Source organism: Penicilliopsis zonata (genome assembly GCF_001890105.1).
Source record: "Penicilliopsis zonata CBS 506.65 unplaced genomic scaffold ASPZOscaffold_5, whole genome shotgun sequence".
In the NCBI taxonomy this organism is placed as follows: Eukaryota; Fungi; Ascomycota; class Eurotiomycetes; order Eurotiales; family Aspergillaceae; genus Penicilliopsis; species Penicilliopsis zonata.
Genome location: NW_019208915.1, coordinates 812,858 through 839,967, shown reverse-complemented (window position 1 = coordinate 839,967; position 27,110 = coordinate 812,858). Strand labels below are relative to the sequence as shown.

The 27,110-nt window shown below is 54.3% G+C and overlaps 10 protein-coding genes across 10 annotated transcripts; 5 read left to right on the top strand and 5 right to left on the bottom strand.

The window, feature by feature from the left end:
- Positions 1-257: 257 nt before the first annotated feature.
- On the bottom strand, positions 258-1,093 carry ASPZODRAFT_15198 (hypothetical protein; the record flags this gene model as incomplete). Its single annotated transcript, XM_022725800.1, has 2 exons — positions 258-285; positions 375-1,093. 2 exons carry the CDS (start codon positions 1,091-1,093, stop codon positions 258-260), a joined length of 747 nt encoding a protein of 248 aa, XP_022582262.1.
- A 1,327-nt stretch (positions 1,094-2,420) lies between these two features.
- ASPZODRAFT_131316 (hypothetical protein) lies at positions 2,421-2,805 on the top strand. Its single transcript, XM_022722728.1, has one exon. It carries the CDS (start codon positions 2,471-2,473, stop codon positions 2,729-2,731), a length of 261 nt encoding a protein of 86 aa, XP_022582261.1. The 5' UTR covers positions 2,421-2,470; the 3' UTR covers positions 2,732-2,805.
- ASPZODRAFT_1769791 (hypothetical protein) lies at positions 2,684-3,862 on the top strand. Its single transcript, XM_022727076.1, has one exon. The coding sequence runs from the start codon at positions 3,121-3,123 to the stop codon at positions 3,769-3,771; it is 651 nt and encodes a 216-aa protein (XP_022582260.1). The 5' UTR covers positions 2,684-3,120; the 3' UTR covers positions 3,772-3,862.
- A 197-nt stretch (positions 3,863-4,059) lies between these two features.
- On the top strand, positions 4,060-5,074 carry ASPZODRAFT_131314 (hypothetical protein). The gene is made up of 3 exons (XM_022722727.1): positions 4,060-4,081; positions 4,263-4,354; positions 4,454-5,074. Exons 2-3 carry the CDS (start codon positions 4,281-4,283, stop codon positions 4,980-4,982), a joined length of 603 nt encoding a protein of 200 aa, XP_022582259.1. The 5' UTR covers positions 4,060-4,081; positions 4,263-4,280; the 3' UTR covers positions 4,983-5,074.
- A 146-nt stretch (positions 5,075-5,220) lies between these two features.
- ASPZODRAFT_24645 (hypothetical protein) lies at positions 5,221-10,177 on the bottom strand. Its single transcript, XM_022727969.1, has 6 exons — positions 9,789-10,177; positions 9,398-9,697; positions 8,910-9,328; positions 8,016-8,342; positions 5,598-7,957; positions 5,221-5,541 (listed from the first exon to the last, which is right to left on the bottom strand). Exons 1-6 carry the CDS (start codon positions 10,107-10,109, stop codon positions 5,396-5,398), a joined length of 3,873 nt encoding a protein of 1,290 aa, XP_022582258.1. The 5' UTR covers positions 10,110-10,177; the 3' UTR covers positions 5,221-5,395.
- A 290-nt stretch (positions 10,178-10,467) lies between these two features.
- On the bottom strand, positions 10,468-12,083 carry ASPZODRAFT_131310 (hypothetical protein). The gene is made up of 3 exons (XM_022722726.1): positions 11,620-12,083; positions 10,685-11,541; positions 10,468-10,600 (listed from the first exon to the last, which is right to left on the bottom strand). Exons 1-3 carry the CDS (start codon positions 12,022-12,024, stop codon positions 10,522-10,524), a joined length of 1,341 nt encoding a protein of 446 aa, XP_022582257.1. The 5' UTR covers positions 12,025-12,083; the 3' UTR covers positions 10,468-10,521.
- Positions 12,084-13,915: 1,832 nt separating this feature from the next.
- On the bottom strand, positions 13,916-16,977 carry ASPZODRAFT_1766453 (hypothetical protein). The gene is made up of 4 exons (XM_022727073.1): positions 16,817-16,977; positions 14,927-16,761; positions 14,804-14,865; positions 13,916-14,743 (listed from the first exon to the last, which is right to left on the bottom strand). Exons 2-4 carry the CDS (start codon positions 16,748-16,750, stop codon positions 14,314-14,316), a joined length of 2,316 nt encoding a protein of 771 aa, XP_022582256.1. The 5' UTR covers positions 16,751-16,761; positions 16,817-16,977; the 3' UTR covers positions 13,916-14,313.
- A 1,603-nt stretch (positions 16,978-18,580) lies between these two features.
- ASPZODRAFT_151194 (hypothetical protein) lies at positions 18,581-21,605 on the bottom strand (the record flags this gene model as incomplete). Its single annotated transcript, XM_022725712.1, has 2 exons — positions 18,581-18,763; positions 18,834-21,605. 2 exons carry the CDS (start codon positions 21,603-21,605, stop codon positions 18,581-18,583), a joined length of 2,955 nt encoding a protein of 984 aa, XP_022582255.1.
- Positions 21,606-21,928: 323 nt separating this feature from the next.
- ASPZODRAFT_63514 (hypothetical protein) lies at positions 21,929-22,366 on the top strand (the record flags this gene model as incomplete). Its single annotated transcript, XM_022729160.1, has 2 exons — positions 21,929-22,111; positions 22,178-22,366. The coding sequence occupies 2 exons, from the start codon at positions 21,929-21,931 to the stop codon at positions 22,364-22,366; spliced, it is 372 nt and encodes a 123-aa protein (XP_022582254.1).
- A 497-nt stretch (positions 22,367-22,863) lies between these two features.
- Positions 22,864-27,078, top strand: ASPZODRAFT_1765655 (hypothetical protein). The gene is made up of 3 exons (XM_022727072.1): positions 22,864-25,105; positions 25,177-26,209; positions 26,302-27,078. The coding sequence occupies exons 1-3, from the start codon at positions 23,046-23,048 to the stop codon at positions 26,959-26,961; spliced, it is 3,753 nt and encodes a 1,250-aa protein (XP_022582253.1). The 5' UTR covers positions 22,864-23,045; the 3' UTR covers positions 26,962-27,078.
- The last annotated feature ends 32 nt before the right edge of the window (positions 27,079-27,110 follow it).

The following is a 27,110-nucleotide window of genomic DNA, read 5'->3' as shown; positions in this document are numbered from 1 at the left end:
TTTAATGTCTGGACATTAGATGCCATTTCTTCCTGCATGACCATTTCTGTTTCCTTCTACCCTTCTGGATCAAGTCAGAATTCTTCTGTTCTTTTGTCTACAACCGAGATACCTCTTTCTTTTCTGTATAAATATATTTACTTTTATTTCTACGACGTAACTTTTAAAAATGGATACCTAGTATACCTAATGTATATAAGTTATTGCAATATCATGTCTACTACAAGTAATGATACAGCGAAAGTATTTGAAGGGAATCAAATTAACATATCCATGACCAAAACGCTTATCATAATCATAATCATCAATTACTAGAGAGAGTCAGCATGTAGTTCTGGAAAGGATATATAGCAAGGGAAGGGGAGGGAACATACAGCAGTCCAAGGGTGAGATCGCCGTGAATCTTAGCCTTAAGCTGGACCTCGATATCAAGGTTCAGATCCAGACGGAGACGCAGCTGCTCGTCGCGCCCATCTTCTTTGTCTTCCTTGTTCCCACCCAGGAGGCCGCCGACGGCTTTCCCCGCCGACCCCGTCACGCCGTTCAGGGCTTGGCCTGCTGTGTTCTGGACGAGGTCGCCTGCCTGGCCGACGCCGGGGAGCTGGTCGAGCGGGCCGTTGGCCTGGCTTTGGCGCTGGTTGCGGCGGCGGTTGCGCGGCTTCTCGGCCAGTTGCTGCTGTTGGGTCTCCATGTCGTCGCGGGGGATGGATTCGGTCTCGGTGTCGTCGTGGCGGGCGGGCTGCATAGGCCGGCTGCGTCGTTTGCGGCGGCGAGGTTCAACCTGTTCCCTTTCCGGTTGGGGTTGGGGTTCAGGTTCGGGTTCTGGTTCAGGTTCCGGTTGGGCTTCGGGTTGAGGTGGTGGCTCTTGCTTGTCTTCTTGTTCCTCTTCTGGCTTGTCTTCCTTTTCTTCTGGTGTGTCTTCCGACTTGTCTTCCGACTTGTCTTCTACCTTTGCTTCCTTTTCTTCCTTTTCTTCAGGCTTATCTTGCTCAACAGGCTCCGGCTTCTTCTTGTTCAGCTTTGGTGGAGTCCGCTTGACTGTCGGAGACTGAGGCTTCTTATCAGGGGTGTCAGGAGGAGTAGAATCGGCCATGATGGAAAAGAAGAGATATTAAATGTCGAGAGGCGGGCGGGGGATGGATCACACCTTAATACATTCGGCGCCTGTCAGTGGAGAGCTTATATCATGAGAGACAGCACATCGTGAGACTTACAGCAGGGGGTCAACGCTTGCAAGGCAACGCTACGCCTCCAGTCTCCAGTCTCCAGCCGCCTCCGACGTCAATACCTAATCCTGTTGATCATAGTGCCCATAGAAGCCATTCTGACCAGCCCTGGGGGGGGCGTCATCGAACCAGGCAACCTGGGCGTGACGTCTTTCGCCCGGGTTGGCAGCATGGGTACACGACCGGGATGTTTCACACAATGACCGAATTCATGCCGAATCGCATCTCTCGATCATGTAATTCTCCGCTGCCCCGTCGTAATCGTGGAATCGGAATCAGGATGGCCGTGGGGGGCTTGCTGGGTGTTTATGACGTTGGCGGAGTTTCGATCGACGTCAATCTCGCTTCCCGGTTTGTTTTCCCTCTTCCCCTGCTCCACCCACCACGTCTCCTCCATGTGGCTGGCATCAAACGGCTCTTCTGGAGGACAGAGTACCATGGTAAGTCGATGTGATGTCTTATCCACTGAAGTGTTTTTTGTTTCTGTGTTCATGGATTGACTTTTACTGACTGTTCCTAGGACTGGTTAGGGACTGAGTTGACGCGTCCGACGATGCTGTCAGTATGTCGACACGGAGCCAGTTACAATTAAGACTCTGGACAGGGTGCAGTGACAAGGATTCCTTGTAGCTCCACTGAGATCGGTTGACAAGACTTGGAGTGCTGTGGCTTCTACTGTCAACCACGACGTCATGGATCGGCCGTGGAAGTTGCCATGCGGATGATGTCGCTCTGTCGAGGCCCAGCAGCCACACAGCAAGGCCTTTTCTCTCTTTATTCGGGAGTGGACCCTGTATATACTCCGCAGCCGTCCATCTCTCGGTCGCGATCTGGCTCATCACCTTGTTACTGAGAAAAAAAAATATTCTTCTCCTACTCATTTCTATTGCGACTTCAACATGGCAGCCGTTGCGGAGAAACCCAAGACTCAAAAGTCTGCTCCGATTCAAGCAGACGACTACTCGTCTGCTGATGACTACGACTCGGAGGAGTATGATATCTCTGACGATGAGGAAGACATCAAGCCACAAAAGAAGCAGCAGCAGGTACAACGGCGTCGACCGCAGCAGCAGCAGCAGCAGTTGAGAAACCAGAACGACGACGACGACGATTATTCCGACGAGTATGACTCGGAAGAATTCGACGACGATGATGAGTACGATGATGATGACGACGACGACACGATGGTCCGGGGCAAGGCGATGCAGCCGTGGTCACCACCGAGTAACAACCAGCGGATGCAAATGGCCAACGGCGGCATGGACACTGTACCGCAAAAGGGAAATCCCCTTGACGAACAGGAAGGGATGAAGCTGAAGCTTGACCTCAACTTGGACATCGAGGTTGAGCTCAAGGCGCATATTCACGGCGACCTGACTCTGTCTCTATTGTACGTGGTTCCCTTCTTTCTTTTCCCTCCCCCCCTTCCCCCCCTTCTTCTCCCTGGTTTTATTTTCCCCCGTGAATGTTCCCATGGCATCGGCTTAGTTATGAATAGGAGTTGACGAAACGACTGCAGTGCATGATTGCGTCGCTGTTGATCTTTTCTACTTTTCTACGCTTGATCTTATCCATCTCCGTTTCTTCGTATCTCTAAACGATTTCCCTTTGCGCGACAATTGATGAGCTGCATGGTCATATGAGCGTCTGGTAGCCTGTAATAGATTTATCTCTAGGAATTAGGATTATTGTCTCAATACTATGAAATATTCCTGGCTGTCAGTCAAAAGAGCGTAGTAAACATGTCTTCCCAAAACAGTTAGTGCCGTGGCTCTAGTCTCGACTCCCTCCCAGTTGGCAGTTGTTGATATGCATTTTACAGTCCACAAGAATCATCCCATCTATACCCAACAGAGATCAGAGTGTTGACGGAAGACAAGACAGCATAGACAAGATGGCTGACAGAAAACAATTCATCATCAACCACATGAACAACGACCACCAGGACTCGCTCGTCCTCTACCTCCGAGTCTACTGCCGCGTGGCCGCGTCCGACGCCCGCTCTGCCCACCTTGACGACGTGAAACTGGACCAGCTCCTCCTCAGTGCAAATGGGAATCGTTACAGCGTTCCCTTGCAGCCGCCGATGGCTTCGTTGGCCGACACACGCGCCCGAGTCGTCGCCCTACACCACGAGTGTCTCGCCGCGCTTGGCCTGTCCGACGTCCAGATCAAAGTCTACCAGCCACCACAGGGGGTTATACAAAGCGCTGTGTTCCTCGTCTGTCTCGCAACATACATTGCTTTCTCCCGACGGGGGAACTTTCTCCCCGGATCGTTTCTCTACGAGACTCTATCTTCGGCTTTCTCACCCTCCTCCACCCGTGTCGAGCAATTCATGGACTTCTGCTACACCATCCAACCGATTCTTATCACCCTGATGCTTGGTATACATATCGCCGAGTCGGCGTTGCTGGCAGCCAGGTTGCGAAGACACCGGGTGCCCTTGTTCTCGCGGGTGTGGTGGGCATGGGAGATTTCGTGTATGATCGAGGGGTATGGGTGCTTTCAGCGGACTGCAGCGTTGACTGCTAGTAAGAATTAATTGAAGGAATAAAGGATGATGTAGATGAATATGGAATATTTTTTGAAAATAATAATAAACTGATAATAATAATAATTATGAAATGGAACGAATAATAAAATAATAATAATACCTTGATACTGTTCTGTGCCTATGCGACCGAAGCAGTTAGTCCGGTTGATGAGTCAGCCATGACTAAGCTCGCTAACCCGATTCCGCTAGCGCCCACTGTAGGGCATTTCGACAAGCGAGCCACACTGCGAAATTCAACGCCCGTCGCCGACAACACGCACAACTCCCGACACCGACGACGACACCCAGCGTTGATTAGGTGAGTTATCTATCTTCTCTTCTTGCATCCTTACGAGAGCGGGTTTCAATTTGGACGTTGAATTCGGACGATTCGATCGATCGGTTACGATACCAGAATCTTCTCGAGACGACGAACGAAACGCACAAGACCACAAAAAAAAGTTCACAAAGTGAAATATATTCTGACATCCCCAATCTAGTCCCGCATCACCGCAAATATGGGTATCTCTCGCGACTCTCGTCACAAGCGCTCGGCCACCGGTGCGAAGCGCTCTCAGTACCGCAAGAAGAGGTATGGACACCAGGGAAGATGGGAGAAGAGAGCGGGATAGGAACCAAGGGAAACAAAAAACCAAAAAGGGAATATCTGATCTGACGATGATTGCTGCAGAGCCTTCGAGAAGGGCCGTCAACCCGCCAACACCCGTATCGGCACCAAGCGCATTCACCTGGTGCGCACCCGCGGCGGTAACCGCAAGTTCCGTGCTCTGCGTCTCGATGCGGGCAACTTCTCCTGGGGCTCCGAGGGCGTGAGCCGCAAGACCCGTGTGATCGTGGTCGCCTACCACCCGTCCAACAACGAGCTGGTCCGCACAAACACCCTGACCAAGTCGGCCGTGGTGCAGATCGACGCCGCCCCCTTCCGCCAATGGTACGAGGCTCACTACGGCCAGCCCCTGGGCCGCCGCCGCCAGCAGAAGACCGAGACGACCGAGGAGAAGAAGAGCAACAGCGTGGTGAAGAAGCAGGCCGCCCGCTTCGCCGAGCAGGGCAAGGTCGAGTCCGCCATCGAGCGCCAGTTCGAGTCCGGTCGTCTGTACGCCGTCATCGCCTCCCGCCCGGGCCAGAGCGGCCGTGTCGACGGCTACATCCTCGAGGGCGAGGAGCTGGCCTTCTACCAGCGTGCCATCCGCAAGTAGAAATTTTACCACTTCTAGTTCCTACGGAGGTTCGGAGTTTAGCATTTTCGAGAAAAAAATAACCACGATGTTCCAATCTTAGTTCCCTCCTGTCCACTATGTACGCATTGCTGTACCTACTTAGTATGAACAGTAACATGACCTCAATTCACACTTGACAAATCTACCACCTAGCCGTAGTCTTTTTTGAATGTCCTCTCTGAATTCTCTCCAAATCTAGTAGAGCTGAAAGCCTGAAATAATTTTGCCGAATGAATCTATCAATTTTTCTTCTCAATTTCAATCTATGCTATCACTGTGCTCATAAATCGGTGACAACGATCGAGATAAATATACGATTGACTATACAGAGTATAAAAGAGTAATATATAAATCAAAGCAACCGTAAACTCCTCTACGTCCCTCTAAAACTTCTACAACCCCCCCACGTACATCAAGCCATAGCCAATCGTCACAATCACCATGAAGGATAGAATACTCGCCGGAATGCCGCGAGTCAGGAAATGGCGTACTTGGAGGTACCGCTGGCCGGTCTGGGGGACTTCGGTCATAATGGCGGCTAAAAGATTAGTAAAAAAAAAAAAACCACCAGAGTGTAGAAGAAGAAGTGCTTACTCATGTTTGGAAATCCGCTCGTCGGCAAGCCCATGGCCACGGAACACATCAGGGCACTGGCCATGACGAGCAGATTGGGATGGGGATCAGCCATGCCTGCGCCGATCTGGCGAACAAGCGGGAGGATGATCAGGGCGGCGACAGTGTGGGAGATGAAGGTGGCAATTACGAGGATCAAGGCACCAAACACGAGCAACACGCCGTAGAGACTGAAGTGGGCGACGCGGGCGGTGATGGCGCGCGCAATGGTGTGCAGAAGGCCCGAGGAGGTCACGGCGGAACCCAGGGCGAGTCCGCCGGCGGCCAAAATGATAATGGTCCAGAGGAAATTGTTGAAGTCCTCCTTGGTGAGGATGCCTGTGCCGAAGAAGACCACCAGCGGGATGATGGCAATGACGCCCATGTCGCCGAAGATGTGCTCCAGCTGGTGGCTGGCGCACCACAGGGCGATGGTGGTCAAGGTGACCAGGCTGATGAACACCTGGACGCCCGAGAAGCGGTCGCGGACAGGGCGGATGGGGACGATGGTGGTGTTGCCGCTGGGGAAAGTGACCAGCAGGAGCACCCAGATGAGGAGGATGGAGATGATGCAGACGGGTAAAGCGACGAAGAACCACGTGCCCCAGCTCGGGCTGGGCGACATGTTCTGCAGGGCGATGATGTTCTGCGGCGAGGCGATGGGCGAGGCCGCACCGCCGACATTGGCCGCCAGTGCGATGCCCAGGACCAGCGCGCGCGCAAAGGTGGAATCGGGTGGCAGGTTGCGCAGCAGCGGCTGCAGGATCGAATAGCAGAGCACGGGCGACGCGACGTTGCTGATCCACATGCTCAGGAACATGCTCACAAACATGCTCGTCAGCAGCACCGCCCGCGGCTGCGAGCCGGCCTGGCTCAGCACCAGCATCGCCATCCGCCGCGCAATGTCGTGCTTCGACAGGGCCGCCGCAATCGTGAACCCGCCCAGCAGGAGCATGATCACGGGGGTCCACATCGCTGCAAACACCACCTTTGTCGCCTGCTTGGGGGCCAGTCGCTCGTGCGGCTTCTCCTCGGCTCGCATGATGCCCAGCAGGATAACCAGAAAGGGGATCAGGAGGGAGGTGACAAAGAGCGGAATTACCTCAGTAGCCCACAGCAAACTGACAAAGACTAGCATTGCCAGACAATTCTGCTGCTCGGGCCGGTCCATGATGGGGACGGAGAGCAGCAGGGCAAAGATGAGGACGATGGCCAGCAAGGTGACGAAGCTGAGACTACACAGCCACTGTGGCACGCGATACCGGCCCAGAGGGGTGGAAAGCTCCTTGGCCGCACGAGTCTCATCGTCAGGCTCGCCATCGCCCTGGCGGCGCGAGGCAGCGGGATCCTGCTCCCCCCCGAGTAACGTGCGGCGGATGCCGACATTGGCAGCCTGGGCCTTCCGCTCGATACCGATCATCTCCCGCCAGACGGTGTTGCGCTCCCAGACAACGTGCTCGCGCAGGTGCAGGCGCAGCTCGCGGCGCGCAAGGCCCACGTCCCCATTGGTGATGTTCTGGGCGTAGGCGTGCTCGATGCGGGAGATGTGCTCGTCAATGCGCTGCATGGTCGTGTCGAGAAAGGGGGCTGCCGCGGCGACATGCAGGGCCAAATACTCGCGGCGCAGGCTGCGGTCGAGAGTCTTGTCGTACTTCTTGAGGATCTTGGTGAAGCCCGTGCGGTTGAGTTGGATGTACGATTTGAGCCCACATAGCGCAACGTAGACCTCTACCGCGCGTTTCTTCAACGACACCCCGGTGTTATAAAGGGCAAGAAAGCGTGGATCGTCAAAGGGCCGCCCGGGGCGGCCCATAGGGTCCAGTGTGCGCGAGTACTCGAGCAGGTTCGAATCTGTCATCTCGCTGGGAACAGTCTCGTCATCGCCGTGTAAACGCGGGGGCAGCTTCTGCTGCTGCTGTTGCTGTTGTTCGGACAGCGACTGCTCCTCGTCGTCACTATCTTCGTCTTCGTCCTCATCTCCCGTCACCGCTGCCCGTAGATTCATGTCCTCTTCGCTGACTGTGCTTGCCTGCCGGGCACGAAACAAACTCCCCATACGCGAGGCCCGCGAGCGCGCCTTGATCACCGTCTCGGTGACGGGGCCCATGTCCATATCCGCGGTGTCGAGGGCAAACGCATCCTGGTCAACGATCAACTCATCGACGTCTGCCAGGATTTCCAGCTCCTTAACCCGGTAAAATGCACAGATCTTTTCGAGCTCCACGTCGAGCGCCCGCCGGAAGACGCTATCCGGATCCCTCGAGCTGTCTAACAGGGGAGCCGATTCGAGATCTGCCGCCGTCTGACCATCTCTGTGTGCTTGTTTTTCCAACGTGTAGATCCTTCGCATGTCAGTCAATTTCAGTGACCCATCAATATTGTTTCAATAAACCCACGTACAGTTTCTTCAGATTGCTGTACGCAATATAATGGGTACTCCATTCCGGTACAGCATTGAACTGCAAACTATGCGAAAACTTCATCTTGTCTCTGGCCGCCGCAGTATTCTCTCGCCGGGCACGTAATCGGAGCGCCTGGACCCAGAAACGCAGTCGACGCTGCCCTCGCTCTGCCTGCTCGCTGCCTCCTCGTTTTTCCTGCCTGTTTGGCCCCCTCGCTGTCTCTCGTGGTGGCCTGGTCGACTCGGTGAGGGGCGTGAATTCGACGAGCTCGAAGCTCTGCGCAGGCGGAAGAGGTACAGCCACTTCGATCAATACATAGACCGTCCTGTGGTACAGACAATCGTGCGAAGCAGGCGGATACAGTTCTTATAGATAGCGTAGAGTTGCACAGGCTGTCAGCAGCAGAAGTGAACAGGGGGGAGAGACGAGGCTTCAGCGCAGTGTGCAGGGAAGGGTCTCGAGTGGGTCGGTTGGTGATAAGATTGGCCAGTGAAACAGTATATATTAGTGAGGATCACTATTGGTTTAATAATAGTTATTGGTTAGGATTGAATAGCTATTAAATCTTCTATATAAGTATTTATAAATATTATAGTTGCAGTTGTAGTAAAACTGTAGTGACTATATTAAAGGTGGCTTTCGAGAACAATATATGTAGTGGTTGCCAGGGAATATATATATGTGATCTGAGAATAGTTAACTATATAATATTCTCAGATTTAAATATCTAGTATCTTTTGTAGCTTTACAGCTTGATGTATTTTTTTAATACAAGGACAATAGAATAATGAAATATAAGTACTGATAACTATTGTAGTGTAGTAATGACCTCGCAATCCAGCTATAATACAGACACAAAAATGACAGACAACAGACAGTGATAATCAATCACCGGCGACTATTCATGAGAGCCAGGTTCGAACGCCCGACAACACCCAGCTTGTGGACCGTCTCCCTGCGGTCCCAGACACCGCTCCGCCCCTCCGCCACAGCAATCAGCTCGTTGGCGACACGCTGCGCGAAATGGCTATCCCGCCGTTTGTCCGAGGCGTCGACGATCCAGCGGATGGCCGTACGGCGGCGCTGCCGCAGCGATAGCGGCACGGGGATCTGGATGGCCGCGCCGCCACCGATGATGCCCCGCTGCTGCCGGATCTTGATCAGCGGCGCGACCGAGTCGACAATCATCGTCATGTACAGCACGGGGTTCAACGGGAGCTGAGGACCGGGGGGCCCGGCAAGCAGACGCCGCTTGGGGTGAAGCGTGGGCGGGGAGGAGGTGCGAAGGTGGTCAATAATAGCCGACATGTGCTAGAAAGAGTGTTCAGTTAGTATCAGCACCACACAGCAAGATCATATGAAAGGAGTATAGAGGAATACCCGTTGAGCAACACTCAGCTTCCCATCCCGCATCAGCAACTTGGTAAACTGCTCCAGCAGCGTGTCGTACCGACGACGAAAGTTCTCCGTCTTCGCCAGCAGACTCGGAGCCGCAAACTTCAACCCGGGCTCGAGTTCCAGCTCTGTCTGGGCCGAGACCGACAAGGGAGAAGAAACAGCCTCGATGTCGGTCTGCCGGCGTGCAAAAGTCGAAAAGGACCGTGTTCCCTTGCTAGCCTTGATCTGATCCTGCATCACCTTGGGCATATGTTTCTTCGCTTCCTCGTCACGGTTGAGGATCTACAAATTAGAAAAACAGTACATCAATGTAGTGGTTTATTTGATGGAATTTTTTTTTTTTTTTTTTTTTTTTTTTTTTCGTATAACTCACCTCCGCAATAGGCGACCCCTGCTCCAGCTCCGGCGTCGCAGGAACCCCCCCATCACATTTGCGATGCATGATCTTCTCGATCTCGGCAGCCTCCTCGTTGACGCTGGGCAGCGGCGCGGCGGGATCCTTGCTTCCTTCTTTCGCGTCCTTGTTCGAAGTCGAATTGAACCGGCGCTGGAACCCGCTGCTCATCGTCGCGGGTCTCACGCGGAGGGGAAGCGAAAGCGACGAAGCACTCGCAATGCATCGCTGCGAGGGCTGCGCTGGACACAACGCCGAGATGGCCTTGCGGGCTGTTGAGATGACGAGTCGAGACGGCATCGTTCTTGATTCTTTCTTTTTGGCCTGTCTGTCGGTGGTCGTCTGTTTCTTCTTCGCCTTTCCTGTTCAATGACGAATGGAGGCTTTTTCGACGCTAGTTTTCGCGGCTGAGTCAGCGTGTCACGTTAAGTGGGCCTTAGGCAGCAATATATTCTTCTACGTGTATTCCAACTCTTTCTTTCTTTTCATTTCGTTTTATTTTATTTTCATTCTATTCTTTAATTGTGACTCTCAGACATATAATTATCATTTACTATACCTAGGAGATGACAGTGTTCTCGGCAAGTGAGAATGGAGTATATCCAGATCCAACAGAAGATCTAAAATACAGACAGACAACGAAAAATAGACAAGAGAAGGGTGAGCGAGTGACAAGAGACAGAATAACCACCGGGTTGAATAAAGAGGTCAACTATGCAGACCCAAGGGCACCAAGGTTGTCACCCACATCATCCGGGTAGACATAAAAGGCCAGCGCCAGAATAATGTACCTGGCGGGGTTAGCGATCTGTAAGGAGAAGGAAAAGAAAAGAAAAGAAAAGAAAAGAAAAGAAAAGAGAAGAGAAAAAACTTACATTCCCAAACACATGACACCCTCGAGATAGTTGGACTTGCCGTCCTGAATGAGCAGGGTGACGACGAGGCCGGAGATGAAGAAGGCGACGGTCTCGAAGATCTGGAAGTGCAGCGTCATGGGCACGTCGATGATCCAGCCGAGGATGACGAGGAAGGGGGTGACGAAGAGAGCGATCTGCAGGCTGCTGCCGACCGCCACGCCGATGGCCAGGTCCATCTTGTCTTTCCAGGCCACGACTACGGCCGTGACATGCTCCGCGGCGTTGCCCACGATGGGGATCAGCACCAGGCCGATAAAGGTCTTGCTCATGCCCGTCGAGGCTACGATGCTGTCGATGCTGCCGACCAGGTAGTCCGCGCAGATGGCGACAACCACGGTGACCGCGACCAAGACGACGCTCGCAGCCCAGGGGTTGAGCAGGTGTTCTTCCTCTGGTTGGGCTTCGGATTGACCGGCTTGGCCTTCCTCCTCGCGGCGGCCTGGCTGGACGTCTCCCTGCTCTTCGAAGAGTTCGGAGTGCGACTTGAGCTGGAACCACAGGTACATGACATAGATGATGAGCAGGATGATGGCGGTTCCATGCGACACAAACAAGATGTTGCCGGCCGGTTCTTTCGCAGAGGAATCGGAGAGAGCGGCATACAGGGTGGCGGGGATGATCAGCGAGGCCGAGGCGACGGCCATGAGCGAGGACATGGTTGACGCGACCGTGCTGTTGAACGATTGTTCCGAGTAGCGCAGCCCGCCGACGCAGAAGCAGCAGCCGAGGACGAGCAGGATGTTGGACAGAATGCTACCGAGCATACTCGCCTGCACAACGCGGATCTGGTTGTCTTTGAGAGCAATAATGCTGACCTAAAAAAGAGAAAAAAAAAAAAAATAAATAATTAGTCCCTGGTGACTTTCTTCTCTCTCCTCTGATCATCCACATACAATGAGTTCCACCGCATTGCCAAAGGTCGCATTCATCAGGCCACCCATGGCCTGTCCCATGACAGCGGCGAGCTCCTCGGTAGCAAAGCTGAGCAGCGAGGCCAACGGGATGATGGCGAAGAAGTTGAGGACGAAGATGGCGGTGGAGTTCCACTCGAGAGCACCTGCGACGATGCCCAGCGGCACGAAGACGAGCAGCAGGTTGACATAGTCACGCCCGAGGGTCGAGCAGGCGAGATCAAAAGTGATTGACGGCCAACGCACCCAGGGCCGGTCGTCCTTGGAATCAGAATGCCCATGCGCATGCGGATGCGGATGTGGCTCCGGTTGCGAGTCTGAAGAGAGCAGTGCCGTGTTCTCGTTAGGCTCCAGCGTGCGGCCATTGCTCGTGAGGGCAGACGACATCCTGCGCGGTTTGGGACCCCAGCTATGGCGGCGAAACAAGGTAAAAATATTTCGCGACGCTGCCCGATTAGCGATGAAATGAACTACCAGAGCTCAGAGGGGTTGGTTTCAAGAAGAAAACCACAACGACAAGACAAAAAGAAGGAAAGACAAAGAATGAAGGAAGAAAAGGACAGCCAGAGATGAGATCACTTTTTAGTGGAGACAAGCAGACCAAGACAGTCTTTCAAAAAGGGAGAGTCAAAGACCTACACATGATTGAAAAGGGAAGAAGACCCAGAAATTCCGATCTGCGTTCAAAGGCTCTTGTTATGTGGACCGGGGATCAGGATCTGATACACGAGCAGCCCACTAACTGGGGTAGCATCGATGGCAAGTCAGCGACGTCTGTAACCTAAACCACGAGTTCTTCTTCCGGACATTCTCTGGCATCCATCAACTGATAGAGGTGTTTTAAACCGCTGTCCAATGATGAAAAGCCGTTAAAAGAAGAGGGGAACCGTCGAGCCGTCACCCATGGGTTTGGGAGATTACGGAGACACTGCACAGCCTCCGAGAGCTGGTATCCGAAAGAGACACCCGGTGGCTTTGCAATGTAGGGAGTAGGGAGAATGGCTCACCTGATTTCTAGACAAACAGGCTCCAGCAAACAAGCCACTTGACAGATGAGAGAGATGGGACAACAATTGATGATGAGACTGGAGGTGATTGGGATTATTTCGATGGGGGGAGGAGGAGGAGGTGAGCTTCTGCCTGGCCAGTGCGGGTAATCGAATTACCGTAATTACCGAGAATCTCAGGCTTTTCTGCAGCGGAAATTAAATACACGGTAAGCCATAGACCGTGTCTACCTACCTATAGGCACTCAATTTGGTACCTAGGAATGTAAAGATATTTAGTGCTACCTGATAAATACCTCATAACTACCTGAACTACTAGGGAACTACTAGGGAACTAGGTAATTACTTGGTAGGCAGTAGGTACTTGATACTACCACAGGTACTGTACTATTCCGTACATAGTATTCTGTACGCCAAGTGCACTGCCACAAAGATGTTACGTGGATAAAGCTAAAGCATGAGCTTATTGTATGGGTCATTGGCTACTGAGACTCTTTAGACTTTGTGCTGTTCTATAGGCGCTTGTGTGGCTCAGGTGTGGGAGGACAGATGCGAGTACGAACTGGGTGCAAAAGAGACAAGATGGTTCGATTAACAGAGACGACTCGTTTGGTTCTGAAGCTAGGCCAGCGCTACTCTGTAAAGCCAGACCATCGCTTGAGCGGTATGGATCGTGAGCCGAGTCCTTGAGATATTCTCGGAAAGAAGCGGAGAGAAGGTCCTCCGCAATAAGAGTCCAATGGGCCCCTGTATTGAATATCATACCAATCCCTTCGAGCTTTGCAGATAGGGTCGGTCTCGTTGTTGCTTTCCACCCCTCATAAAACAGTAGGGAGGCACTACTACTCTTCTCCTAATGTCGGCCGAAGCAATACGTATGGATCTCGGAATTCCCGTGTTGGCAGCTTCTTTGGCCATCCATGGTCAATACTAATGTCTGCTCTATATGATGTGTCAGATAAGCGTAGTCCTTGACCCTTCTTCAAAAGCAGCAGTCGCGCCTTTCCAGCGTCAATGTACCCATAAGGTAGGAGAGAATACTACACCACTTACAGTTCTGGGTCAGACCAAGGCGCCTGCCTTTCAAGAAGGTAGACAAGTAGAGAAGACAAAGCCCATTCTTCCCGGGTGACGCTCCACTGACACGTACTCGGGGCTTTTGATATATTCGCAGTGATAGCACCGGGATGACGCTGTAGACTCGCAGTACTCCGTACCTGTATAGTGGCTGAGGCAGGCGGCCAGGGGTGGCAGGACGACCAGCTGTGTTTTTTGTTTGCGGAGTACTGAGTAGAGATATAATATAATTATAGATAGAGTCGTAATGTCATAAAGAGAGAGAGTTGAGTATGAGCTCTCTAGTTATTATATTTCTCTCCTTTATCAGAGGTCCCAAGATGACAGCTCTCCTGGGACTCACTATGGATGTAAACAAAGTGAGATGATGACGTCATTTTTATGTAATCAGACCTGACTAAGAGACTAGCCTATTTAGGACGTCACTGACTCGCGAGCCACACTAGGCCATAGGGGGTTTAGTCTGTAGATATCTATAATAGCACAATAGTACATAGTACATAGTACATAGTACAATAGTACAATAGTAGGTACTGGGTACTAGAGTATGCGAGTCCATGCCAATGTAATCCATCCATCTAGAGTCTATATATTAGTTACTGCCAAAATCAGAAGAGCCAGGAGCGAAGAAAGAGAGAGAAAGAGAAGAAGAAAGAGAGAGAGAGAGAGAGAGAGAGAGAGAGAGAGAGACGATTATGCACCGCCGAGACCTGCAATGAATTAGCCAAATATACCTAGGCAAGGTATGATGACAAGACATACCGGCTGCATACGCCAAGTACCATGTGCGAGACGCCCCCCCGTCGATCCAACTATAATCAAAATTGGACTGGGCAAAAAAGTTGTAGGAAGAGACCGGATCGATCAGCGCCAGGTTCGCGTAGATCACCCCCTTCCACCCCCCGACGACGTTGGCCGCCGGGTCGGATGCGTTGGCGGCGAAGATGGCGTTCCATTCCTCTGCCACGAAGCTCGTTCGGCGCACATACGCTGAACTGGGAAGGAGGGGGAGCATATGAATCCTAGACTGTAAGTATATACTGAAGAAAAGAGAGAGAGAGAGAGAGAGAGAGAGAGGGTACCCTTGCACGTATTCAAGATTATTGCCAAAGTACGTGGTGTGGTCGACTTTGTTTTCAAATAGCTGTTTGGTGAGAAAGGAAGCATGAGACAAAGCCAGAAGAACTCGAGGGACTGGTACTTACAATGCCAGTCACTTTATTACCAACAAACCCTCCCGGTTGGTTTTCATTAGTACTCTCGAGGAGGAAGTAGTTGCGCAGGGAGCGCCGCAGAACCCCCAACATGAGGTTACCGCGGGCCTCCATGCTCGCATCGCCAATCGTCTTCCCCCACATCTTGAGCGCATAGGCGAACATGACGTCCTCCGACGTGGACTCCTGGTCTTTGCCGTCCGACGACTCAAACAGCCCTTTCGCCCACGAGTGGCCGTGGAACCAGTCAAAGGACCGCGAGAAGGGGAAGTACGGGTCGTCTGCGGCGGCGTTGCCTGCATCCCGCACCAGCATGTTGACCCAGTCCTTGTTGGCCGTCAGCCAGCTCGGGTCCAGCGCCCCGATGATCGCCGCCGCATGGATGAAATACCCGTAGTGGAAGTGGTGGTCGTTGTAGTATGTGTTGCCGAAATCGGCCCCGGAGTCGCCCCCGTAGCTGGCCGACGAAACCACCCCGTGCCACACCGCATCGTACACCAGGGGGAACTTTTGCTGGTTGTTGATGAACCGTGCGAAGCTGGTCTTCAGGTTCGCCAGTGCTGTCGCCGCGCTCGTCGGGTCCTGGCCCAGCTGGCTCACCGTGTACACCAGCGTCGCAAACTTGCTCAGCACCTTGCCGCTGAAGTACATGCTGTCCAGGTCCGACTGCGCAATCACGTCCTGCTGCAGCTCCGTCGGGGCTGCTGCAAGCACCGCCTGTTGCGCCGTGCTCGATAGCACCCGCACACTGCCCTTGGCGGGCGTCCAGGGTGCAAACCCCATATCCATCGGTAGATCCGCCTCGGTCATCACCCACGACTCACCCACCACCGCCGTCGCGTTGCCCTTGGTCGATGTCCGCAGGTGCATGTTCACCACGCGCCCGCTCGTGCTGTTGTCGAAGGATTCCACATGGTGCGGCAGCGCGTACATCAGCAACGGCGTACTGTCCACGTTTTTACCGGCCTTCTTCCATGTCAGCGCGTAAGTGCCTGTCGTGGCAGACACACTCCCGGCCACGCTGCCCTCCACCGGGTACACGCCGGACGAGTTGTCGTAGAACTTTTCGCCCAGCGTGCCGGCCGGGTTCTTGGCTACTTGAACTGTACCGGTGAATCCCGCGGGCCCACGTATCGCAGAGTTGGAGGTCAAGTTCAAGTTAGGATCAGCTCCCCCGATTGATGGTGTCACGTAAATGAGCCATGATGTTCCATCTTCTAGAGTCGCCTGGTACTTGAAGATCCCCGAGCGGGGAGACCCGGCCGTGACGAGCTTGAGAAACCCTACGCCGCTTTCAATCACAGGCGTCAGGTTGGTGTAGATGCCTGTCACAAAGGCCATCCCCTGAACCAGGGGAAATGTGATTTTCTGCGACGATCCGGCTTGTGGCTGCAGGGAGATGTGAGCGGAGAAGGCCATCGGGTTGTCCGTCGTCAGCACGGTTGACGTGTCCAATTCCGCAGCGGACAAGACCAGGGACTGAATCCCGATCGGGTTGATGTAGTAGGACGCCGGGTTTCCGGGGAGGCGAGAGTCTGCCGGGCCCATTGCGAGCAGATTTGACTCGATGTGCGAGATGGCCAACCCCCAGCTCTTGGTCATACCACCGCCCTTTGACCACGCCATGGAATACGGATGGGTGAACGTTACGTTCGACTGTGAACCGAGAAAGAATCCCGCGTAGAACTTGTTCGTCTCAACGGGGCCCGTAGAATTGGTGATCCCCTCCCTGGGCACCGGATGATCGTTCCTCGACGTGACGCTCGAGGGCACAGGTCCCGTTGGTAGCGGGACAAATACATCTTGTTGTAGCATGGTCGGGTCTCCTGCTAGAATTAGCTTTTGCTTTGAATATACCTCAGAAGAAGATACGGGGTTCACCTTGGACTACAGAGGCGATTGTAGACGCTGGCACTGTACTGGCTGGAGTACTCAGCTGAGTGGGAGTTGGAGTCGACGTCGAGACGTCAGACAAAGGCCCGTTGTCAACTATGGCCGGTGCTTGAGTCGATGGAGCCGGTTCAGTCGATTCAGTCGACGCAGGAGCCGACGTCTCGGGTCCGTTGCTCTGCCCCTGGTTGTGGGGTAAGAGAAGATCGAGCACCGAGTCCGATGAGCCACCAACACTTCCCGTCAGCGAGTCCAGCAGTCCGTTCAGATTCAAGAATTGCTGCTTCTGCGTTGTTGGCTGTGGTGGGAAAGGCTGCACTGATGGATGGCCCTCACGCTCGAGGGCCGTCGGATAGATCTGGCCAAGAGTGAGTGACTTGACATCCTAGAGGCACCAAAGGGATACACATACACCCTGAGGCTCTTCGAGCACTCGATTCTCAGCACCACCCGGCGGATACTGTGTCCTGAATGCTGCAGGACCGGTGTCTGTCTGGGTTACGGCCTCCGACGAGGGCGCAACCAGCGTGGGAGCGGCGTGAACAGAGCCCGAGGCTAGAAGCCATGTCAGAATAACTGCCAGGGGCATTTTCGAAGTCGCGAGAGCCATAATGAGCGAATAAATCAAACGATATGAAGCATATAAACGAGTGGTAATGACAGAGTATAGCAGCCTGAGTCGGAGTACTGATCACAACAGCAATAATGATAGAAATAGACAAAGACAGAGACACAAATCCTAGCAATGAACGACAGTATTTGACAGCAGTGAATAATAACAATAATAATGATGATCTTAATGAACGACAAAACCGTCGCCTTCAACCAACATCGACTCCCACGACGACGATGACAACGAAGACAACGAAGACGACGAAGACAACGAAGACGACGAAGACAACAACGACAAACAACTGACAAAACAACCAAAGGACGACAGAGAGTAAAGAATAGACATTCTTCTTCCGACCTACCGCAAGAATAGATATAACAGATTCCAGACAGCGTCCGCGCGAGGCTGTGGCTGACAGGTTCGCGTGCACCCAAATACCTGGCAAACCCCGATCAAGCAGGGATTGGCGACAGCAGTCTCCCCTGGCCAGTTGTTTCAGCAGGCCGATCAGCTCAGCGACTCGAATACCGTGTATTGTTTGTGGTGGGGGAGCAATGCAGGGTTGTTGGCAGGAATGAGAGGGAGAATGTCGAGAAGTGGAGAGGAGCAGCTGTTGTTGTTGTCTGTTGGCGGATTATGTCAGGCACGCCGTGTCTACGAACGTATAGAAAATGCAATATTTGACTTGACTATCGTACTCTACAGGTGTCTAATGGATACGAAATGTCTTTTGATTGACTCGTCTAGATGGGTGTTGACGCTCGTAGAGTCACCGGGATAAAAGTACTGGCAGTCTGCCGTCCATGGGTCATGACCAGCGGAGAGAGAGAGAGAGAGAGAGGAGGGAGAAGAACACAGCTAGCGACATGGCCAGCAATAGAGGGGCCACAGGAGCGCTGACTTGAGTGCGAGAGATAATCCCCAGTGGAACCAAGACAGGGCGCATTCCAGGGCCGGCTGAGGCTGGCACGAGGGAAGACGCGTGGTCAGATCTGGGGACCGTGATGTCAATGACTCTGATTCACAGTACTTCTATAGCACCTTGTATCCAGACAGATCGTGCGGATTGGTATCAATGCTCGTGTGGTATCATCAGGTTTGGGTTGACTCGTGATCTTGTCCAAGGTAGTACAGAGTACAGACTAGATCTGCGGTCTCTCCATCGGCTTGATGATGCCCTGCTTGATCATCACACGAGGTTTGGTGGCATCCTGCAGGGTCTCCTTGGTTGACCATTCCGGTCCGATGGGCAGGCGCAACGAGCGTTCGTACTGTTGTCGGTTCTCGAAGGGGTGCGGCAGCTGCGTGGCCATGTATTTGACATTCTATAAGATCGCGAGAGATTAGCAAAAAGAGCCCATGAGACAGGACGGAATAGAAAAAACAAAAGTTTACCTTTCTGACTCGCTTCTCGTTGATGATCACCCGCGACAGCTTCGCGTCTTTGCGGTTCTCCGGCTTGACACCCTCGACCACCGTCACAACACGCTTCTGGCGCTTCTGTGCCTTCTTGCTGATACCTTCGCCCGTCCAGCTGCCCCATCCGGGGAGCGTGTTCTCGATCACTTGGTCGCCTTCATCCTTGATGGTGTCGAGCTTGTCCTGTTCGAAATCCTGCACCACCTCGTCGCCCGCAAACGCGCGCTTGACTAGGTCATGATTCTTTAGGAGGACGGGTACCGGCGGCTCATCCTCATCGTCGTCGTCGTCGTCGTTGCGGTGACCTTGAACCGGTACGCTGGAGGGAGCAGGCGCACTAGCCGTCTTCTTGCTGCTGACACTCTTCTTGGACCCTTGTTTGGTTGTCTCGTCCACGGAGATGTCGACCGTCTCGTTCGAAGCACCGACGGTTAGCCGGCGATTCGTCCGGTTTGTTTGCACAAGCCATGGGTTCTCCTCTTCGGCCTCTGCCTCCTTTGCTTCTTGCTTGCTTGAAATGATGCCGCGGGGGGTGTTTCCCGAGGGGGCAGAAGACGTTTTCTTGGCCGATGGCTTCGATTTCTGTTGACTGCCAGAGTGATGATCGACTGCAATATCGATATCTTGCCCCCTATCCTCATCCGAGTCCGGAGCTTCCTCAAACTCGTTCCGTATTTCAGACGGTCTGGGGGCGGTCTCTTTCTTTTCGGCTTTGTGGCCAAATTTGCGGCGGCCAACTTCCGATTCAGCCTCGGACTGCGACTCTTCGCCATGCAACTCGCGGGTGAGTTTGCGAACCTCGGCGTCGTTCTCTGCCTTGCGAGCGGCCTGGGCGTTTTGCATAAACTTCATCGAAAGAAGCTTGGCGTGCGGGCCCTTGGGTTCGGCGTCATCGGAATGGTCACCCTGCAGCGCATCCAGTTTCTTCCGAAGCTTGCGCTTCTCGGTGTCAGACTGGTTCTCTTGCCAGGGGTCCTCTTCGGACTCGGACTCGGAACTGGATGATCCCAGATAATCGTCGTCCTTGCGCGAGACCCGCTTGCCCTCGATCCGCTTGCGCAGTTCTTCCTCGCGCAGCGCCTGGTCCAACGTGCTGTTGCGAGCTTCCTCATCCCACGCCGTCCGCCCGGTCTGCTTCAGGCTCTTGGCCCATTTGCTTTCCTTGTGCTTGGAGCCCATGCGAGCCTCCGCCCGGCGCCGTTCGGTCTCCTCCCGTTCCATCTCGTCCAGGTCAACACCGGCTTCAAGGAGCGCCTGTCGCTCCTGCTGGGCCATCTTCTCGCGCTCTTTGCGATGAACACGACGGTACGACTTGCTCTTGATTTTCTTGATCCGCTTCGCGCGGACTTCTTCGCGGAAGAGCAGATCGCGGCGTTTCCGCAGTTCCGCCCGGCGGGCCTGGATCTCCTCCAGCGGCATTTTTCGCGCCTGCAGATCTTCGTACTCCTGCAGCTGATCCTCGGCCGACTTGCCCTTGGCCTCGATCAGTCCACTCTCGACGAGAATGTTCTGGATACTGCTTTCGAGGTCGTTTTGGGGCTGGATTACGGCTAGCTTCTTGCTCTGCTGCGCGTCCGGGTCTGGCAGGGGGAAGGACAGGTGCTCGGCGCGGCGGTTGGCCTTGACCGTGTCGATCCACCGGCCGAGAGTCTCCTTGCTCTGGTCGTAGGCCGCAGCCCGGTCAAGTCGGTCCTGCTGGCGTTTGGCGAGTGGCGCCTCCAGCTTGCCAGGGATCCCTGACGCCGACTTGGCCGCCGAGGCCACAGCATTGACGTGTTTCAGCGAGCTCTTCAGGTTAGAGTCTGTGATCGTAGGCATAAGGTCGGCAATAGTCAACTTCTTCGTAGACGTCAGGCCGTACTCGGTCGGGGCTCTCTGTTCCTGTGCCCGGCGAGGGTCTCGGGGAGACTTCTTCTTGGAATTCTGTTCCATCGCACTGACAAAGCTCTGTAGCTGAGACAAGCCCTGCTCATCAGCTCCGTCCATCTCGTCCTCTGACATTGACAGAGCGGAATCGTCACTCTCATCGCTTTCGTCGCTTTCGTCATCACCGTCGGACTCGGACTCAGACCCGCCAGACATGAAAGGATCCTCGTTTGCAGAACTCTGCTTGTTCTTCTTCTTTTTCTCCGCTGCCGCTTGCTCGGCCTCCTCTGCCATATTCATATCCCAAGCGGTAGTCAGATCAATAGCGTCCGACCCAAGATCGTCGTCGTCTTCATCGTAGTCGTCCTCTTCATCTTCTTCCAAATTGACATTTCGCTTTTTCGACGGCTTCGGCTTCGGCTTGGCCTTGTTCGTAGAGCTACCCCGGAATGTAAACCCTTCGAACCGTTCCTCGTCGCTCGAGCCCATCGCCTCGTCGCTGTCCAGCTCGCTGTCGTTGTCGCTGTCAACCTCCCCAATCCGCCACTCGCGGCCTTCGCTATCGCTGCCACCATTATCGCTCGAGTCTCCGAGTCCCATCCGACGACGCTTGTTGTCCGGCCTCCGGCCTTCATTCTCATCGTCATCGTCGTCGTCGTCGTCGCCGTCCCGGTCGCGGCCGGCACTGCGTTTGCGCTTCGACGGGTCCTCTTCTGCTTCCCCCAGCCGCGACCGACGGATCTTCACCCGCTCAGGGAACTGTTTCTCAGCGATAGCTAGCGCATCGAGTGAGCGAGCGTTCTGTCGTCGTTTCTGTCGGGGTTTCGCCTTCTGGGTCTCTCGGTCTTTCGGACCACGCTGGACAGTCTGCCGGCGGGGCATCTTGAACTTGATATATTCAATCCACCCTGAAAACTAACACCAGTCCCTCTCAAATAGATAAACTAGACGACGGTTGTAGCTGTCGCCTTGTGGGTGGTGGTGAGGAGTTTGACCCAGACAACTTTTTTTTTTTTTCTTCGGCTGCCAAAAAAGTTCTCGGCGGTAACAAATTCTTAGCGCGGGCCGACCTGGACTGATAAAGATTGCAGCAAAGCAGGGGTTCATATTCTTCATCTGAGTTGGATCGGTGGAGGAAGCTACCATTCCTCAATTTTCCTCTTTCATTCGGCCTTTTTAATCGATTTTTTGCAGTTTGGTTGACCATGTTCAAGCCTTCTCAGCCGATGATGGCGCGTCTGCGCCTGACTACGAAGCAGGTCAACGGCGGATACTACAAGGGAACCCGGACCGGGTCGATGGGATACTTTGCAAAGAACGGCTCGTATGTGATTGACTGGAAGAAGGTGCGCACGTATGTCGTGCCCGAGGATCTGGATGCATTCAAGGTGAGTTTTTGCGTGGAGTTTTGAGCTGTCTGTTGCCTGTTGAAGCTGCGGTGCTAACGGGCGTAGCTCACCCCCTTCGTCACGAAACGCATGGCACCCACGCAAAGCAAGTACACGAAAGAGATCGAAAAGGACGGTCTACCGGTCACCCTGGAGCGGGCGTTGGAGGGGAAGGACTATCTGGCGCTGTGGGCGTCGGACAACGGACAGGAGGTGTTTGAGAAGGAACGCATTGAAGAAGAGGGACGCCAATGATGACACAACGCAATCTCTCCATCCAGATCTGTGAGTGTTGGACTGGCCTCATCATGGAAAAAATTCTGTTCTGACTTGACGGACAGGTTATCGGTGTTGACAGGGCAGATCCAGTATCCTCGTCCGACTGGACTGGACTCTTCTCTGGCTACAACCTCCCCCCCTTCTTCCTCCCGCCTTGTGTCTCCGACAAGCTTCCATCTGCTCGCTGGCCGATGCTTATTGTGTATATTAGATGTACAACGGTTACGCTCAATGATACTTGAGCCTCCTACCCTACGAATTCTGTGCCAAATTCCGTTCTGGAAAGATTAGAGCTTCAGCAATCAGAACACCGGCATCGAGAGAGACTCGCAATGCAGAAGACGATAGGAATAGAATGCATCTCTGGGTTCATTTGCCCTGGTCGCTGTCTTCAACGCTGCTAGACAGTGGGAAATAGTAGAAAGTGCGTGTAGATAAAACCCACCGCCCGCCAAATCTCCTATCCGCATGCTATTTACCATCACGTGCAGTGCGTGGCAATAGCACATATCATCATCCGCCCATCCATCAAACAGTCCAGCCAAGCAATCAACCACAGCCTCGCCCCAACAGCACTATGGGGCAATCTCGGCCCTGCTCGACGGCATCAGCGTGAACGAGAACTCATCACTGAATAGAGCAGGATTTGTCGACCATGTTTCAGTCGTTCACTGGCAACTCTCGCCGCCCGCGGCAGGTCAATCTCGGCGGCCGCAACACCAACCCGTTCGCTGCGTTCCCCTCGGGCAGACAGCAGGGCCCCAACAGCCTCGGGCAGGCCCACGGACACGGAAATGGGCAGGGCGCTGGAAACACACTGGCGATCGCGCAGCAGGAGCGCTTGTTGCGGCAGCAGGAACGAGACCGGCTGGGAGCCAGCAGGGCGATTCAGCGGACATGGCGGGGCTACCGGAGCAGGAAGACAACACGCACAGCATGGAGGATCGAGTGGGATGCCACGGAGAAGAGTCGACAGGGAGCAGGTCTACCGATGGAGAAGTCGTTCGAAAGCCTGACGGAGACGGATCTGTCGACTGTCGTTTCGTCATCGGCGGTGCCCGGATATGCTACGGTGGACGACTGTCTGGCGCAGCTGCGGCTGCTGGTGCAGTTTCTGGAGCCGCCAAGGAGAGCCGATGTGATTCGGCTGGTGTATTTTGGGAATGTCTTTCAGAGGACCTTGCACGAGGCTCCGACGATCGCGACCGAGGGCGAGTGGACGACGCTGCTAGTGCGTCTGACGCAGACGACGCTGCGAGTGCTGAACCTGGCGTCTGTGTCGACATCGCCAGTTCCAGCTGCGGCGGTGGATCACCTGTTAGGACTCCTGGTGTTTCTGACGAAGCTGATTCCTAAACACATCGCACGCATCGCACGCGAGTACTATACGGCTATGGCGGGACTGACACGGAGCATCGCCTCGCGGGACACAACGGAGTTGACCACTGATACCCTGGTTCATAGCGTGCTGGCGCTGTTGCAACCCATCACGTCGGAGACGCTCACGGCGTACGGATGGTTTGCGAGGAACTACTTGACGATTCCAGGGCTACAGACGTACCTGGGGGGGTTGGACGAACTGGCAAGCAATATCAACTACAAACTGCTCACCTCGGCCCTCGATCAGAACGATCTGACACGAGAGAAAGGCGGTCCCTCGAAGCCCGATGATGTGGAGGCTCGTGTGTGGCTGCTGGCTTATTTTATCTTCTTCCACCGACATGCCATGGGTGACCAGGCCGGGCGCCACGCCCCGGAACCTGATTTTGTGAAGACGGTATCGGAGCTGCTTAATTCCACAGCCATTTATCTCTCAAGGCGCCTGGAGATGCAGGACAATGCCACCGATCTAGATGCTCCGCCTCGGGAAACCCTGAGCCCGTTTGTCAAAGAGCAACTGCTGAGTCTAGTCCACCAGAACAGCATCACGGGGCTTCTCTCGCAGCTGCGGTCAACACATCTCTCCCAGGGGCAGCTGGCCAATTCCCAATCGGAAGCATCCAAGGAAGCAAAGATCCTAGCGACCTATGCCCTGACCTTACTGAGGGTGTTTCCGCGTCGCGGGGATGATATTCGGATGTGGCTGTATCTAGGCTCGGCCACCTCCGGGGCCGTGACAGGCACGCAGAGCGCCCGGATCCCTGCCATCAAGTACTTCTGGCAGGCTTCGAGATGTAGCCGGGTGTTTGAAATCATCAGCGGGGACTCGAGCAACGTGCTGCCGCTGCTGAAACCTGCTAGCCCCCCTTCGTCTGACAGGTTCGTGGATTTCCCCTCGGTTGAGCGTAACCAGGAATGGACCATCATCCTTCTTTTCCTGGAGCTATACACATTCGTGCTTAAAGTCATGGACGACGACGAGTTCTTCGCCAGCGAATCTTCGTCGTTCACTGCCTCATCCAACACCCGCATTTCCTGGACAAAGGAAAGCGCTCTCCCGCTGCAAGACGTCAAGGAGATGACGGTTTTTCTGAAGAATTTGGCATTCACCCTCTACTGGAACGCCGCAGACCTGAGCGAAAGCGAGCCCGTACCTGAGACGGGCACCATCCGCAACTATTTCAACTCCCAGGCTCCACCGCCAGACTCAATCAGCAGCGTACGCGACCTCGAGATGCGTAGCAAGGATAAGGGTTTACCGGCGGTCACAGGGATTCCGCTCGACTACTTTAAGGGGTTGGTGACAGGCTTACTACGGATGATCCATGAACGAGAGTAAGCATTTCCTTTTTTTTTTTCTTTTTTTCTTGTTCTTCTCCCAGCCTTCTTCATAGCTGACCGATTAGCTCACGACGCAAATTCCTCCCCGATGGACACTGGTTGATGACCAGCCGGTTTGATATGGAAGGGTTCATCCCGGCGGTAGTGGCGGAAGAAGAGAACCGCCATCAGCTGCAGGACGAAGACGAGGACGATCCACATGACCTGATGGACGAGGATGGGGACAGTGGATACATGTTTTCGGAAGGGCTTGTGGGAACGGGGCGCGCGCAACATGCAAGACGTATTGAAGCGCTACGCCGGCGGCAGCAGAAGGTGGCGCGGCGCAAGCAGCTAGAAGCCGTGGCTCCGCGGCTGGAGATCCTGCGCAACATGCCCTTCTTCATCCCCTTCGCGACGCGGGTGCAGGTCTTTCGCGAGTTCATCTACCGGGACCAGATGCGGCGGCGACAGGGGTTCATCGACCCGGACGCATGGCGAATGTCAGTGGCGCAGGCGTCGATGGGGCGGATGGTAGATGGGCGGCCGACGGCGCACGATATTCTGAGCCGACACCACGCGAACATCCGACGGGAGCATGTGTTTGACGACGCGTTTGATCAGTTCTACGCGTTGGGCGAGAGTCTCAAGGAACCCATCCAGATCAGCTTCATCGACCAGTTCAACACGGTGGAGGCGGGAATCGACGGCGGCGGCGTGACCAAGGAGTTCCTGACGAGCGTGACCAACGAGGCGTTCAAGGCTGCGGACTCGCCCGCGCGCGAGTCCCATCTGTTCGAGGAGAACGACCAGCACCTGCTGTTCCCCAACCCGGCGGCGGTCGAGCAGCGGCGCGAACTGCTGCGCCAGGTGGGCTACGTCGAGGGCAGCCCGGAGTGGAACGAGCGCGTGCGCGAGTTGCTCCGCCAGTACGAGTTCCTCGGCCGGATTGTGGGCAAGTGTCTGTATGAGGGGATCCTGATCGACGTCAACTTTGCTCCCTTTTTCTTACTGAAATGGGCGCTGACGGGCGGCTCGGGGGCTGCGCAGAAGGAATCGGCCTACCGGGCGAACCTGAACGATCTCAAGGATCTGGACCAGGGATTATACCAAGGATTGGTAAGTCCTTTTCCTTTCTTTCTTTCTTTCTTACTTTTTTTTCTTTCTTTTTCCTTCTCTTCTCTATCTAACATACTCAGCTACAACTTAAGAACTACCCCGACGATGTAGAAGACTTTTCCCTCAATTTCACCGTCAGCGACACGATCCCACTGCCCGACTCCAAGACGCGGACCCTGACGCGCGACCTGAAGGCCGACGGGTCGAACATTCCGGTGACGAACCAGAACCGGCTGGTGTACATCTCGTACATCGCGCGGTACCGGCTGCAGGTGCAGCCGGCGCTGCAGACCAACGCCTTCCTGCAGGGACTGGGCCAGATCATCCAGCCGTCGTGGCTGTCGATGTTCAACCAGCCGGAGCTGCAGACGCTGGTCAGCGGGCAGTCCGGGGAGATCGACGTGGCCGACCTGCGGCGCCACACCCTGTACGGGGGCGTGTATACGCTGGGCGACGACCAGCAGGAGCACCCGACCATCCGGCTCTTCTGGGAAGTGATGGAGGATCTCAGCAACGCGGACCGGCAGAAGGTGCTCCGCTTCGTCACTTCGACACCACGAGCGCCGTTACTGGGCTTCAGCCACCTGCACCCGCGCTTCAGCATCCGCGACTCCAGCAGCGACCAGGACCGGCTGCCCAGCACCAGTACGTGCGTCAACCTGCTCAAGCTGCCGCGTTACGAGACCGCGGCGACGCTCAAGGAGAAGCTGCTGTATGCCGTCAACGCGGGGGCGGGGTTTGACCTGAGCTAGAGTCTGACCATAGCGATAGAGACTAGCTAATAAGAATAGTATCGTCGTATAACTAAATGGCAATACTATTAGTATGGCGATGTTGTAGTCTTACTAATAACCCTATTCGGCTAGCGCAGTTGAGTTTTCCAGAACTTCTTCACTCTTTC

Coding starts and splice junctions, on each gene's coding strand:
- ASPZODRAFT_131316 (XM_022722728.1), top strand. CDS start 2,471: ATGGCCAACGGCGGCATGGACACTGTACCGCAAAAGGGAAATCCCCTT.
- ASPZODRAFT_1769791 (XM_022727076.1), top strand. CDS start 3,121: ATGGCTGACAGAAAACAATTCATCATCAACCACATGAACAACGACCAC.
- ASPZODRAFT_131314 (XM_022722727.1), top strand. CDS start 4,281: ATGGGTATCTCTCGCGACTCTCGTCACAAGCGCTCGGCCACCGGTGCG. Junction 4,355..4,453: donor TCTCAGTACCGCAAGAAGAG/GTATGGACACCA, acceptor TGATTGCTGCAG/AGCCTTCGAGAAGGGCCGTC.
- ASPZODRAFT_24645 (XM_022727969.1), bottom strand. CDS start 10,109: ATGCCGTCTCGACTCGTCATCTCAACAGCCCGCAAGGCCATCTCGGCG. Junction 7,958..8,015: donor TACAGCAATCTGAAGAAACT/GTACGTGGGTTT, acceptor TGACATGCGAAG/GATCTACACGTTGGAAAAAC. Junction 5,542..5,597: donor GAGCGGATTTCCAAACATGA/GTAAGCACTTCT, acceptor CTAATCTTTTAG/CCGCCATTATGACCGAAGTC.
- ASPZODRAFT_131310 (XM_022722726.1), bottom strand. CDS start 12,024: ATGTCGTCTGCCCTCACGAGCAATGGCCGCACGCTGGAGCCTAACGAG. Junction 11,542..11,619: donor GCAATGCGGTGGAACTCATT/GTATGTGGATGA, acceptor TCTCTTTTTTAG/GTCAGCATTATTGCTCTCAA. Junction 10,601..10,684: donor GGTGTCATGTGTTTGGGAAT/GTAAGTTTTTTC, acceptor TAACCCCGCCAG/GTACATTATTCTGGCGCTGG.
- ASPZODRAFT_1766453 (XM_022727073.1), bottom strand. CDS start 16,750: ATGCTACAACAAGATGTATTTGTCCCGCTACCAACGGGACCTGTGCCC. Junction 14,866..14,926: donor GTAATAAAGTGACTGGCATT/GTAAGTACCAGT, acceptor CTCACCAAACAG/CTATTTGAAAACAAAGTCGA. Junction 14,744..14,803: donor AATCTTGAATACGTGCAAGG/GTACCCTCTCTC, acceptor CTTACAGTCTAG/GATTCATATGCTCCCCCTCC.
- ASPZODRAFT_1765655 (XM_022727072.1), top strand. CDS start 23,046: ATGTTTCAGTCGTTCACTGGCAACTCTCGCCGCCCGCGGCAGGTCAAT. Junction 25,106..25,176: donor CGGATGATCCATGAACGAGA/GTAAGCATTTCC, acceptor CTGACCGATTAG/CTCACGACGCAAATTCCTCC. Junction 26,210..26,301: donor AGGGATTATACCAAGGATTG/GTAAGTCCTTTT, acceptor CTACAACTTAAG/AACTACCCCGACGATGTAGA.